Below are 14,318 nucleotides of genomic sequence, written 5' to 3' on the forward strand. Positions count from 1 at the left end.
AATTATTAAATAATTTAAGAATGTTTGACTCTGATGGAGATTTCACTCAGCTGAAGGCACGTGATTTTAAGATACTTGTTCAGTGCTTACAGCAAAATGCCTGAATGACCCAATAGCTGGAAAGTTGGTTTTTTTTTCATGGTAATTATTAAATAATTTGAGAATCTGTAACTAACGGGGATTTCACTCCACTGAAGGCACACGATTTATGGGTATTTGTTCAGTGCTTACAGCGACATGGTCAAATGGCCTAATAGCAGAAAAGTTTAATTTTTAAAATGTTAATTATTAAATAATTTAAGAATATTTGATTCTGATGGGGATTTCACTCTACTGAAGGCTCATGATTTACAGGTATTTGTTCAGTGCTCCACAGCCAGATACCTGAATGACCTAACAGCTGAAAAGTTTAATTCCTTTTCATGATAATTATTGAATAAATAATTTAAGAGTCTGTGATTCTGCACACGGTTCATGGGTATTTGTTCGGTGCTTACTGCGAAATGTCTGAATAGCCCGGTAGCTGAAAAAATTAATCTTTTTAATAGTAATTAATACATAATTTAATAACATTAAGAATCTGTGATTCTGACAGGGATTTCACTCTGCTGCAGGCACACAGTTCACGGGCAGTTGTTCGGTGCTTACAGCGACATGCCCGAATGGCCCAGTAGCCGAAAAATTTAATTTTTTAATAGTAAGTAATACATAACTTAATAAGATTAAGAGCCTGTAATTGTGACGGGGATGGCAGGCGATGTACCGGCCTTTCCAGCGCAGCGCCCCGCACCCCGAGGCCGCCGCCCCCGTGCGTAACCGGCGGCGCGACCCCGCGGCAGCGCCTGCTCTGACGTCACGGCGCGAGCCCGAGCTCCCCGCAGGCGCTCCCGGATACGCGTCACAGCGCGCGGCGCTGACGTCACGGCCGCGGTGCGCGCCACGGCGGGGCCGGGGCCTCCGCTCCCAGCTCGGCCCCAGCGGCGCGGGGCGGAGCGGCGGCCGCGCGGGGGCGCCCGGAGCCGGGCGGGTTGCGCAGGCGCGGCCCGGCGTGGCGCGGAGGTGGGGGGGGGTGGCGCGCAGGCGCGCGGGGCTCGCGGCGCTGCCGGCTCTGGCGGCCATGGAGCGGAAAGGTGAGCGCCGCGCCGCGCCGGCCCCCCGGCCCGCAACCCCCCCCTCCGCCGCCGCTCACGCCTCTCTCCCCTTCTCTCCCGCAGTGCTGGCGCTGCAGGCGCGGAAGAAGCGGACCAAAGCCAAGAAGGACAAGGCCCAGAGGAAGTGAGTGCGGGCCCCGCGCCCCTCAGGCGGCAGCTCCCGCCGCCCCCGGCCCCGCCGCCCCTTTGTTACCCCGGCCCAGGCGGGCGCTGCGGGGCGGAGGAGCCGCCGGCCTCCGGGGCTGGGCGGCTCCGTGACGCGAGTTTAATTGGAGGCGCGTTTGGCGGCGCAGGCAGGCAGCCGGTGGCCCGGGGCGGCGGGTTTTGCTTCACCGCCCCCCCCGGGGGTTCTCTGGCGGGCTGAGGGGAGGGAGAGGCGCTGGGGCGGGGGGGAAGGCTCTCCGCTCCCTGCCTCCCCCCAGAAGACCCTCACGATGGATCTGCAGTCGTGACCACCCGCTTCGTGTCATGCTCTGCCCTTGCAGGCTCCTACCCGGCGGGGGCTGCCGTCCCCTCCCCCCCCCAGCAGTTCAGTAACGCCTGGTGCTGCTCTCCCCTTTCACACCCCCCCCCAGCAGTTCAGTAACGCCTGGTGCTGCCCCCCCTTCACTCCCCCCCCCCCAGCAGTTCAGTAACGCCTGGTGCAGCCCCCCCTTCACTCCCCCCCCCCCCAGCAGTTCAGTAACGCCTGGTGCTGCCCCCCCTTCACTCCCCCCCCCCCTCAGCAGTTCGTAACGCCTGGTGCTGCCCCCCCCCTTCACCCCTCCCCCCCCCCCCCCAGCAGTTCAGGTAAACGCCTGGTGCTGCCCCCCCTTCACTCCCCCCCCCCAGCAGTTCAGTAACGCCTGGTGCAGCCCCCCCTCTTCACTCCCCCCCCCCCCCAGCAGTTCAGTAACGCCTGGTGCTGCCCCCCCTTCACTCCCCCCCCCCCCAGCAGTTCAGTAACGCCTGGTGCTGCCCCCCCTTCACTCCCCCCCCCCAGCAGTTCAGTAACGCCTGGTGCAGCCCCCCCCCAGCAGTTCAGTAATGCCTGGTGCAGCCCCCCCCCAAGCAGTTCAGTAATGCCTGGTGGTGCCCCCCCCACCCCCGTTCACTCCTCCCCCCCCTCAGCAGTTCAGTAACTCCTGGTGCTGCCCCCTGCCTCACCATCCCCCCACCACCCCCTTTTATTTTCCTTTTAATCTTGCTGTAAAACCTCTGTGATCTCTCATTTACTCCTTTAACTTTGATGCTCTCCTGTGGCTTTTCTCCTACCGCAGGAATTTCCCCAAGTCTTTCTATGTGGTGAACTTTTTTTGGCTGCAGAGATCAAAATGGAAAGATGGCGAGTAAATATTCAACAGCGGCTCCTGCCAGGCTGCGTTAAATACCGCGTTCAGTGCTGCTCGCGGATTCCTTTCTAGGGAAAGGTGATATAGATCCTCGAGCCGGTTCTGTGTGCTCGGTAAAATGCCGCTTATTTGTGCCAAAGCTCTGGCACCTCAGGAGGTTTTACACTCGCCTGGGGCTAGGAACCAGAAGGATTTAGTAAGTAAGGCTTTGGGGTGGGAGCTGGAGGGGTTTTCTTTAGGCCTAGAGTAACGCTTTCTTAGTCACTTCCTCGGACAAATCACGGGGATTTTAAAATTTTTGCCCGTTGTCTCCAGCAAAGATCCAGTTACTTTGAAATGTGGCTTCTGAAGGGTAAAGAGCATTAACTAAACTCTTTGGCAGATGTGCGTTACATTTCCATGCTGTTTTGTACGTATGTATTCCTGGTATTTCTTGAAGATAGCGTTAGGACAGGTTTTGAAATTCTGTTCTCTTTCTTTACTGTTATTTGCATCCTAACTTCTGAATGAATAATCTATTGTTTAATTCTATACCTGTTAGTTACTCTGTTTCTTGTCCAGCTGCAGACAAACAATAGTGGCTCTGCCAGTAGAGCCCACAGTTGGGGCTGGAAAGACTGATTTCTCTGTAAATTCTGAGGGTGCTGAATGGTAACTTTCAGTGCTGGCATGTTAGCTTTTTTAATTTTTTTTTCTAAAATCTTTTCTAACCTTGTAGGCAAAACAGGTTCAACTGCGCTGCTGGTTAGCTGTTGATTTTGCCACTAACCTGGATTTGGGTGGAGAACCATACTACTTGTAAAATGCTATGTTTATCTTCTTAAACTACATGCTTCAACTCTGCCTGGTACCATAGATCCTGCCTCAGAAATTAAAGAACCTTGCATGTACTTTATGCTTTACGTTCTATGACAAAATGAACCCAGTGTCAGCCTCTAATTTCAGGTGCAGTTCCATGACATTTTTGCTATTTAAATACAAAGCTGCTCCAGTTAAATCTTCTAAAATAAGCTTAACTGGGTTGTTGCAAGACTTTTTCCATAAAATCTAATCTTGAAACCATATGGAATGTCCTTTCAACATCGAATGTTCCGTGGTAGTTGGTTAGATCGCACGCGTGTTATTTTTTTCTATAGGAAGAGTAGGAAAAAGCATGAAACAACTGATTTTAAAAGATTAAGGTTGGTAAATATTAGGAATTAGTATGGGTAAGTATAAAAATGCAGAGAATGTTCCGAAGGGATTTAAAGTAACTCAGAATATCTTGCACTTTAGAAGTGAACTACACCTGCTTTATGTTTCCCTATCAACTCAATCCGGTTAAAACCAGAAAAAAAAAAACCACTTGGAAAGGTTAAAATAATCAGCACGGACTGTGTATAGAACAAAACTGGAAAGTCACTGCTTTTTTTCATCATTCAATAGTTAAAATTGCTGCTATTTAGGTTCGGACAAGACCAGACCAAACTGGTTATTTATAGGAGACCCTTGTAAATACTAATCACAGTTCCATGCTTAAATTTTTTTTTTATTCAATGGGAAGGTCAACCAAGTTCTTCATTTTCCCCAAGTTCAGGATGTTCCTATTTCTTCCTATCCTTCCTGCCTTTTTTTTTGTTCTGTTTTATTTGATATCAGTGAAGAAGTGAGTGCATTCATCATAACATACTCTTCACTAGAAGGAGCAGGCTAAGTTTCTTCGTAATACAAAGGTGAGGTACCTGTGTCTTCCCACTCCAGTAAAACTAGCCCAAATCTTTTGGTGATCTGGCACGATCGCTGAACCAGCCATCTCACAGCTTTGCTTAGGAAGTTTCTGCTTGCCTAGCCTGCTTGTCGGTCCCGTGCCTACCGTAGTGGAGTTGGGAGACTGTCGTGGCTGTGTACGTTTGCCCAGCTCCCGTTTCTGTGGGAATTGAGGAGGAGGGAGGACAGGGAGAGTGATAGGCTGAATGCCTTGGAGGGACTGAAAACAAGCCTAGGTGCAGGGAGATCCCGAGTGCTGATGTTGACTATCACTGGGTTGCTTTGTGACCTTGAGTGAAGCACTGATTTCAGTTTCTTCTTAGTCCTTTCCATCAAAAAAGCATGAAATTAAAGAATTAAAATTGCTTGAAAATATTTTTAGAAAATGAGAGGCAAGCTTCTGCTTGGCCTTTTCCTTAATATCAAGAATATGTCAGGAAATAGGCATGTCAAAGCTTTAGTTGCTAATAAAGCATTGGGAGTTTGGTACATAGGTTACTGCAATGTGTGTTGCTGCCAAAAGATAGCTTCGCTGAAAGCTGCCTGGGGATGTATTAATTTTATCATTTCATGAGGTGTGAAGATCTCGGGCGGTAACAGTCAGCTGATTCCCAAAAGCAGTCAAAAAAGCCTGTCTTTAAAAAAGGAGCTTGTAGGCTTACAAGCTCTTTTTCTTACTAAAACTTACGAATGTTTGAAGAGTGTACAGTCTATGTGGTGAGGTGCTTCCAGTAGTTATTTTTGCTCAGTTGTCAAAAACACAGAAGCTTTGAAGGAGTTACTAGTATCTCTGGAGTTTATCGCCAGTAGACAGATGTGTTAGGTGTAATATTTGCAGTGGCCTTTAGGAAGGTGGGGACCTGTGCGGTGCTTTCCTGGCAACACTTCTTGTGCGAGAGGTCCTCGTACGACTTCTAAGAAACTGAAAACGGAATTCCCGTGTTCTGGTGTTTCATGAGCTGTGTTGGATGGGGATGTCCGTGAATGCAGCGGGAGGAAGGAGCGGTGGGTGTCCCACCATCTGAGCCTTTCATCAGCCACGAGGTAGCTGCGCCATGGCTTGCAGGTCCCGTAGCACAGACCCAGCCACGTGTGTACTTGTAACGCCCTGGTGCAGTAAAGTAGTGTCTGTTTAGGAAGCGGTGCAGGCAAACAGGAGATTGGTTACAAGCTTGGTTTTTAAGGACCCCAAGTGCTGTTTGGAGGGGAATGTTGCTTTGAGTTAGCCCTTGTGTGAACAGAATGTCCATTCCTGCCTGAAAAGGTGCTGGAGTGTGCTGTCTGCAGGGATTCGTTTGAAAGAGATTAATTTCCTGTGCTGTGAGACTTGTTGCACTGTGTGAACACAAGCCCAATGTGTAAGAAAGGTCTGGTATTTACTTCAAAACCATGCTTCCATTCAAAAACACAAGCTTCTGTTGGAACTAAAATACAAATATAGACTTACTTGAGCAATGGCTTTGGTAATTTGTAATGGAATCTGGCACTTGTGACAGTTAGACCATAATTGCCAGTAAAATACTTTGGCTTTTTTCTATCTGCATTGTATGTTGCAAACCCTTAGAAGCTCAAACTGTTCCCCGTGTCCTAGGAAAAAAGGACTCTAGGTTACTACTGAGATTAAGACCTGGAGTTTAAAAACTAGGCTAAAAAGCCCATCCAGATTCAAAGCAGTTAGAGAAGCAGACAAGAAACTGAAAAATAGTTCCATATTACAGGTCATTTCTTCTGAAATTAAGAAAACAAGTGTATTACTAGAACTGGACCACAGGTCTGTGTGATGTGTAGATGGTGAAACAGTGTAATTGTCTGGGCCTGCCAATGACATACCTATCAAGTCCAGTGTCTCGCTTCAGCAGTGTCTTTCATGTTTCAGGAAAAGTTGGCCTACTCGTGCACAAAACCAGCAGCTCTGTGTAAAGGATGTCGAACAGATTGTGTCTCAGAGCAGAACATTTTATTACTGTAAGCATGAATAATCACAAAGGTAGTGGCAGCCATACAGTTACAGTATATGGCTTGTTCTGAAAAATGATTTGAAGTATTAATTCTGCATGCACTGGTGAATTTATTTAATCCTTTCGTACAGGCTTTACTGAGCGGGAGAGATTTTTTCACAGGACTTTGAGTAGTTCCTCTGGCACTTTCTACTCCTGGAGGGAGGGCAGTGGCAGAGCGGAGTTGGTACAGTCTTGCTTCCTCTCCCTCTTCCCAAATGCATGCAATACTTTGTGTTTTCAAGAAGCTGGTTTACAGTTACTTGTAATTTTCTGGACAGACTCTTGACATGCAGTGAAGCCTCACTTTCTTCTTCCTCAACAGAATTTCTATGGAGAGAGAGGAGGAAGTTGGTAATTTTTCCATCTATGCAGTCTGGGGGGCAGAAACTTCTGAGTGGAGTCTGATGCGTTCCCGTTTGTTATTGCATATCTTGCTTGTTAGCACTTTTCCTGCTGTCTTTGTGGAGCTCTGGAGTTCTGACCCTCCTGGGCTCTTCCTCAACCTCCTTACTCAAAACTTTGCCTGGGACCAGGATCAGAGTTTGTGTTTCCTCCCTTGTCTTTCATAATTAATGCCGGGGCTACATAGCTCATAAGTATTTTGAATATAAGTTTAGGGTAGAGTCAGAATGCATCGCCCACAGGATTTTTTTCATTCAAACGCAGAAGCGATTATTAGACTATGACAGGACACAACTGAAGATCTGCTGGTTTCCATGGACATCCCTTGGTTTGTAATAGCTGGGATGGCAGACGGTTCTACAAACAGCTTGTTAAGTGCTTGTGTGGGGGAGTGGGTATGGGGAGCAAGAAACTTGATTGCCTCTGTTCCTGCGTTAGCACCACTCTTACGTGAAATTCATTATTACTTCAAACTGAACTCCCACAGATCCACTAAATGAAAGTATGTCTCGGTGCCTCTGAGCACTGTTCTTTCCAAACTAAATGCTTTGAAAGACCATCTACAGTCCTCTTAAGTTCTTGACAGCAGTATTCCTGTAGGTCGGAGATGGCTGCCCTGCAGCAGCAAGTGTTGTGGATCTGCCCCACTGGCAGAAAGTACCAGTTCTTTATTCAGAAAAATAGGGATGCAAGAGTGAATGAATTGCAGTAATCACAAAATAACGTGGATTACAGGCTCATAAGTCCCCCACAATCTATGATGTATGATCCCCTCAAATACTTAACAATTTCTTGAGCAGAAAGGTAAAGTGCATACAGGCAGCAAAATAATTCTATCATTTCAGACCAGAATTCCTACTGAAAGTTTGAGTCTAAACAGCTGCAGTTACAATATTTATTGAACACTAGGTTTGCCAGCAGATCTGCATGTAAGCATGTTGGAAGCTGGCACCAGAAGCAGTCATTCTGACTAGATGTGCCTTAACATGATCTTGAAATTAAGAGGCGCGCCAAGGAATAGTAATGAGATGCAGTCTGGCAAGCATGCCCTTAAAGAGACATTGTCTGGATGCAGGGATGTGAAAACGGGAGAGAGATGTTGAAATCCTGGCTTTTCACCGTGCCATATGGAGCTGCTTTTTTTTTTTTTTTGCCTCCACTCTTCCCCAAATGAAAACAAGGAATCTTCAACAGCACTTGAAGTGAGATCTTGCTGCAGTGGGTGTACAGCCCTGGAAATCGTCAGCTGGATGGTTAAGGTGGAAAGCAACGCTTCACCAACAGTCCCGGGGTGTGTTACAGTACTCTTACCCCTGTCTCCTGCGCTACAAGCTGGATTCATCATTAGTCAAGTTCACTGAACTGAATTCTGTCAGGGGATGGTGTGCATGTGTGTAATTTGCGCTCACAAATAAGGGATGACAGTGTTTATAACAACTGTGCTGCAGGCGGCTTAAAAATCATTTAGGAAAGCAATTGTCTTTGGTTTCCTACAGATGGATGTCATCTCTGCAAATACCAAGGGAATGGCAAACAAGTGAAGAGGAGTGAGGAGAATATCTTTTTTTGTTAGCACACATATAAGGGTGATAGGTGTGACACAAGTGATTTGGATTAAATGTGTGCTGCCTTCCTTGCTTGAAGGGGGAAGGGATCTGCTTTTGTATCTGTTCAAAGCAGGTAGATGGGTAGCGTGGACAGTATTTCTGCTGGTTTAGGGACAAGGAAAAATACTTGTTTCCTGTACAGAAGAGTTTTGAAGAAGTAGCCCTTAAATAGAAGAACCAAACACTTCTCTTCAAGCATTTTGTTCTGTAAGTTATCGGAGTGGAGAAACGTTCTGAGTTTTGATTGTGAAATTGCATGTGGAGGCTTGGCTGCTGGGATGGCTTGACGTAATTTATTGAGAACAGCGAAGGAGCCCGTGCCGGTGCTGCTCCACAGCATGAAGAACGCTGCTTTTTTGATGCACTCTCTGATGGGTGTGACTGTGGTCTCCCATGGTCTCATCCTCCTGATGCTGTTTGATCTGCCTCGGTGCAAGTCTGTAAGAACACACGTTACACGATCAATTTCACCTTAATTTTAGTGTGTGAACCAGATGAGTGATTCTGTGGAAAACTGGCAAGAGAATACAAAAGGGTTTTTTGCAAACTCTTTGAACACCTTTTGTGAGGAAGGAGTGACTGAAATCTTAGTTCCTGCAAATAACTGTTACTGTCCCCACTGCGCATTGCAGAGGTGAGCGGAGTCGTTGGGTGATGTATTCAATGAACATGGAGCAAAATCTTGTCTGCAGTGGGAAATGTTGCATGTTGTTAGCAGGTCTTCGAACATGAAGAGGTTTGGCAATGCTACACTGTTAAAAGGATGTTCAAACCTCAGTAAGCTTTTAAGGTGAAAATATTTCAGATACACAATCAGATGAATCCAATTTTTCTTTAAACCTCTTGATTTAAAACCACGGAGCCAGCTTCAGTGTCTTTCACTAATAAAAGGTCCTCCGTAGCAGAGAAAATAAATTATTACTTGCTATGTCACATTGCTGCTGACTTGTTTCCCCTATTACTTACATAAACCAGCAGGATAAACAGGCGCAGGAAATGGCTGGTAGTTCTTCTGCGTCGTTGAAGGGTGATGTTAAGTGCCTGCTGCTGTGAAAAATACTCAGTTCACCTTTTTAAAGAAGACTTGACTCCTTCTGCTTGTTTTGTTGCTTTTAAGCATAAGGGATCGATTTTTCTCATAACTCTGGATAGGGAAGTTTGGAATTACTTCAGAAAATTCATTTTTCCTTTGAACGCCCTTTCTCTCCTGTGGGATTGTGCTGGCATTTCTGTATCAAAAGGGTTGCACTGTCGGCAATTACCATGATCCTTGTCTTCATCCAAGCTTTGAATCCAGTGGGCTATTGAATAGGCAAATAAAAACCGGCTCGTTCAGGAAGATGAAACGCAGTATCTGACTGAATTCCTACTTGTATTAGAGGGAAGATTGAGACAGGTAAACTTCAAGAGGAGGAGATGCATCTGTTTATGCTCAACCCCTAACACGACTTGAATTTGCAGGAAGATCAGCTGAGAGCAACCCCCAGCCTTGCTGCAAGGCCCTTTACCTGCAATGCAGTGCTGTGCAGCTGCAGCTAGGTGGTGGAGGCAAATCCCTCTTCTCCATCGCTCTTGCACAAAGCTTTGCTGCGTTCGAGAAGAACCAGCCCCTCTGCCTGCCGTGGATGTCCCCCTGCTTCCCAAACAGTGTGGCATCTAATTTTTAATGGCTCTTTCGAAAACTATTGGACTGTCTTCGGGAATATCTTTATCAATGGGAGGCCGTGCTTCATGCAGGTAGGTTACCCTCATTAATTGTTTGGGGGTTTTTTTTTTGTCTTGTGAATTTGTAGTTCTTCAGGTGTTCCCGAGAGAATAAGGACTTTTGGGAGGGTCTCTAGCTGTGGATCCACACGAATTCCATAAAAGATCTAGCATTTTGCCATAGCATTGCATTTTTACATCATTTTCCTTAAGTAAAATAATGCTATATAGTTTTAGATAGACCCTGCAAATCCAGTTAATTCTAATGATTAACTAGCATGTCAAGAGAGCAAAAGTAAAAGGTGGTCGAGGTGTTCTTAAGTAGAACAGAGGTGGCTGTGAAAAAAAGTACCCTAGAACACTTGATTTTTTAATGTGTAAACTATTAGCAATTTCTTATAGACTCATCCTATATTTTATCTGCATTTAGCAGTGTTGCTGACAGCTGTCTCAGCTGTCATCTTAAAGTACTAAGCATGGATTTTTCTGCTGTCTTTAGTAGCCTTTTGTGTTTTAAGAGTACTGTCTGTGTGAGCAAAGCAGACGGATGAGGGTCGTGGTTTTGTGTCTCAGGGTTTTTTGGTGTTAATACACATTCTGCACTGGTTAAGTCTCTGCATCTGCAGTTGACACGATCACTTTGGGAGAAGAAGGTGGTGGGATATAATAACATCTACTGAATTTTTACAGGAAGGCAAATGAGATGTGTTTTGGAGCTGATTTCATAAAGGAAATAGCATTGTAGAAATGTCTGTGACCTGAATACGGCTCACTATCGCATTAGTTGGTATAATAGATTGTAATACAGAAGTAAAATGCTTTTGGATCCCCAGGACAGACTCAGATGCAGACCACAGGGTGTGTCGTGTATGAGGTTGTCAGCAGCATGATTCGTCAGTCCCTTCTTAGGAGGGGCACAGAAAGCTTCCAAGAGAATGGGGTTTAGTGCTTCCAGTAACTTCTTCCTTGATGCATGAAATGACTTATTATTGAGAAGCATTGGGACTGCAGGATGGCATGATGTTTCTGTCTGCATCAGTGGTTCTTAAGATGAATTTTCTTTTGAATCCCTTCTAATCCCCTACATCTTGCACAGTTACAAAAGTGAAAAATCTTGAAACTGCATTGGGGAGAATTACTCTTTAGAGCTTATGCTATGGGTGTGGCTGCTGGGTTTAAATTCTCTTTTCTATTCAGTGCTGCATTCTGCTTCTCTTTACCCAGCCTATAGGATTTGCTATATACGACCATCCAGTCTCCCCTTCAACAGTTCTGGCCGTGGCCCTTTCTTGCCTTTGCTACCTACTTTTAATGTGGGGATAGCCTATGACTTTATTTGTAGCTCTGTTGTCCCCAAAGGAATGCAGCAGTTTTCAAGGAGCTTTTTGACCTCCAAGGCTTCCCACCCCCTACCCTGCTTTCTTCCTACCCCTGACTTGTAAATCTGTGGCTCACAGGGCGGGGAAAGTCTAAATGCTAAGTATCTTGGGGCTGGAACAAGCTATGAGGTTGTTAATAAATGCCTCAGTAGCCTGGCAGCAGTGGAATGGACTGTCTGGCAGTCTTGTTTTATGGTGCTGGGCCACTAATCTGTGTTGCTTATGTGTTCCTGAATTAAAAAATCAGCAGGATTTACTAGCTCTGACAGCAGACTGAAAGTGAACGTCAGGTGGTTTGGTTGCGCCCGGGATGACCTTTTGTAGCTCTTCTTTTCTTTAACGAACTTCAGCTCCAGATTGTAAGCGGCTCTAAGTTTAGTCATGGTCAGGTTGGAACGTGTGGTTTCTTCCTTTTTATGCTCCATAGCTGTTTAAGGTGGCTGTAGTTTTTCACGTATTTTACATATGTATTTAATGGATGAAGTCTCAGCAGAGTGCATGTGTAGTAGGTAAATGCTGAACGTCCATTCTGCCATATAACTGCTCAAAACTGAAATATTAAAAAGATTAGTCAGTGTGGCCATGATATGATGCACAGAGCTCCAACTCAGTTATAAGCTAAAAAAACTGCATCCAAAAGCCCACATGCGTTAACGTATCCACTGGCACAATCAGTGGCTCTCTCAGCAGTTACTCCTTTGAGCAAAATGAGTCGGATTTGAAATAGGGTGGTGTAAGGTATCAGTTATATCTGCTGCTTCACTGGAACAATAGTTTCAATACAAGAAACTTCCGCTAATTCACACGGACGGGGAAGCTCATTGTAAAGAATGTTATCTCGTGCTTGTACGTCACTGCTGTAAAGAAATTTGTTGCCCACCTCTTTGGGCAAGTCCAGCTCTTTTTAATATCTTATACTTCTAAGAAAAGGAGGCTTAATTTTGATACTGTGCAGTGCTTTGCCATTAGCTCTTGGCAGTGCAGATGGGTTGTAGGCATTGTTTTCACTATAAACGCTTGCTTTGTACAAAAGGATATTGAGGATTAAACTTTGTAGACGTTTAACCGTTGCTGTAATGCTTTGTAAAGTAAATAATTTACCTGTTAGTATCATCGTTTCATGAACTGTTTGGCTGCAAGCAGTGTGGTGCCATGGAGGAGGAGCTGGGGCGCAGGGCGGGTAGTGATGTGTTTTAGTTCGGGGAGCTCGAACACAGCTTAAATGCGTGAGAGCAATGAGGTCGCCCTTGCCAACGTGACCTTCACGAGCAGGAGCTTAGAGTAGCAGGTTTGGTGTAAAGTTAAACACAAAATTAATGGTCTTTTTTATGAATGTGGAAGTGGGGGGGGGGGGGAAACCACCACCACCACCTCAGTGCCTGATTTCAAGCCCTCTGCAATCACAAACTCTCAGAAGGGTTTACAGAACATCTGCTCTGCATACTCCTACTCCCCGTAGTTCAGACAACTGTAACAACTTCTAGACCTTCATGGAAGAGACAAACTAGAAATGCAGCATACCACATGAGAACAGGAGAAATCAAGGGCAATCTTAGGGATGTGAGAGTTCTCAAGTTTTGGAAACAGGAGGATTGTTAAATGTTCATTTGATCTCAAAAGGTGAAAGGGACAAAGGGCACCAGTTCTAAAACTGGTTGGTTTTTTTTCCCCAAAAGACTAAGAATTAGTTGATGTTAGTCTTTAAAATACCATTCATCAACATTTAAATCTTCGGGGTTTGTGTGATGTGACATCTTAAAAATACAACCTCACCTTAGAAAAGTCCTCACCGAGGGAAAGGCTGAGAAGGGGTTCAAAGAGACTAACGTTTTGATGGGATCTCTAAGCTTGTCTGGTCTTTCCTTTGTTCTACTATAAAAGTGAATCTAGGGCATTAAATTCTGTTTTTCACTAGTATATGGAAAATTGTTTCTATCTACTTTTATACTGGCTCAAGAGTAAAAGCATTGAAATGTGAAAAGTTTTTCTGAAGGCTGAATATTGCATCTCCTCCATTATCAGCAATGCTTCATGTGACGTGAAAGCTGCTGGAGTGAAGAGTAACGTGTGTGAGACATGCAGTGTGTTCTCTTTCAGACCCGACACTCAGCATCGGGGCCCTGCTGCTCACTCAGAAAATGACCTTCCCGAGCAAGAGGAAGAAATCTTGGGATCAGATGACGACGAACAAGAGGATCCAAATGATTACTGTAAAGGTGAGAACTTGCCTGGTTTTAAGGTGCAGGATTTTCAATGTAATCAAGAAATTCCCTCAATTTCCATCCACTACGGAGAATGAAAATAGACTCCCTCTTACTTTTAAGTGTTTTTTGAAACTAAACTGCATAACAATAATATTTTTCAACCTAACCTGAAATGGAGAAACTATTCTTCATTTCTCCAAGGTTCCCTCTATTACCATTCAGTATTTGAGTTGAAAAGCTTTTTTAACACGTTTAAAGCTGTTAGCTTTTCCTCTCTGCCAGTGGGCTTTCAAAATTGGTAAAAGCAAGCAGGCATTCGATTCCTTTTTGAACTTCATCAGGAAAAGGACGCTTTTCAGATTCTTCAGGGGTTTTTTTGAAGATCATCATAATATCCATTCCTCAGATAATTTGCTGTCTGCAAATGCAGTCTTCTGCTGTTTCTTTGAGCAGAAACTAAATACAGAGCAAATGGGGGTGCCACAGTATATAATTCAATATCAAAAGGATCAGGCTCTATGTGTAACATAGCAAATACTTAAAAAAAGATAGAACACTGATCATAAAAATCAGCTGGTCAATTAGTTGAAGCTTGAGTCTGTGCCCCCACCTCCAAGTGTTCTGTAAGACTGCTTATATTTATTGTATGTATTGAATAAGACAACTGCCATATATATGTATAAATGTATATATGTATAAAAAAAAGGCAAAGTAGAAATAGCACAGGGAACTTCAGTTGCAGCGTTTCTTACGCTTCAGTGCTTTACTTCAAAGCATGTACATTGCTTTCAGCA

General features: G+C 45.0%; 1 protein-coding gene across 4 annotated transcripts in view; it reads left to right on the top strand.

The window, feature by feature from the left end:
* The window catches only part of SRPK1 (SRSF protein kinase 1), a 33,360-nt gene that overhangs the window by 4,292 nt on the left and 14,750 nt on the right, over positions 1-14,318 (top strand). For 2 of the 4 annotated variants that reach the window (XR_005107873.1, XM_037410521.1), the window contains exons 2-3: positions 1,215-1,275; positions 13,418-13,536. Coding sequence is in view for 3 of the 4 variants with exons in the window: in XM_037410521.1 (XP_037266418.1) it covers positions 1,215-1,275; positions 13,418-13,536 (180 nt within the window). In the remaining variant the exon portion in view is untranslated. Of the gene's footprint in view, positions 1-674; positions 698-1,214; positions 1,276-9,244; positions 9,975-13,417; positions 13,537-14,318 lie in introns of those variants that run through there. The other 2 variants (XM_037410523.1, XM_037410522.1) reach the window with 2 other exon arrangements.

This window comes from Falco rusticolus, chromosome 17 (genome assembly GCF_015220075.1).
Source record: "Falco rusticolus isolate bFalRus1 chromosome 17, bFalRus1.pri, whole genome shotgun sequence".
NCBI classification, from domain to species: domain Eukaryota; kingdom Metazoa; phylum Chordata; class Aves; order Falconiformes; family Falconidae; genus Falco; species Falco rusticolus.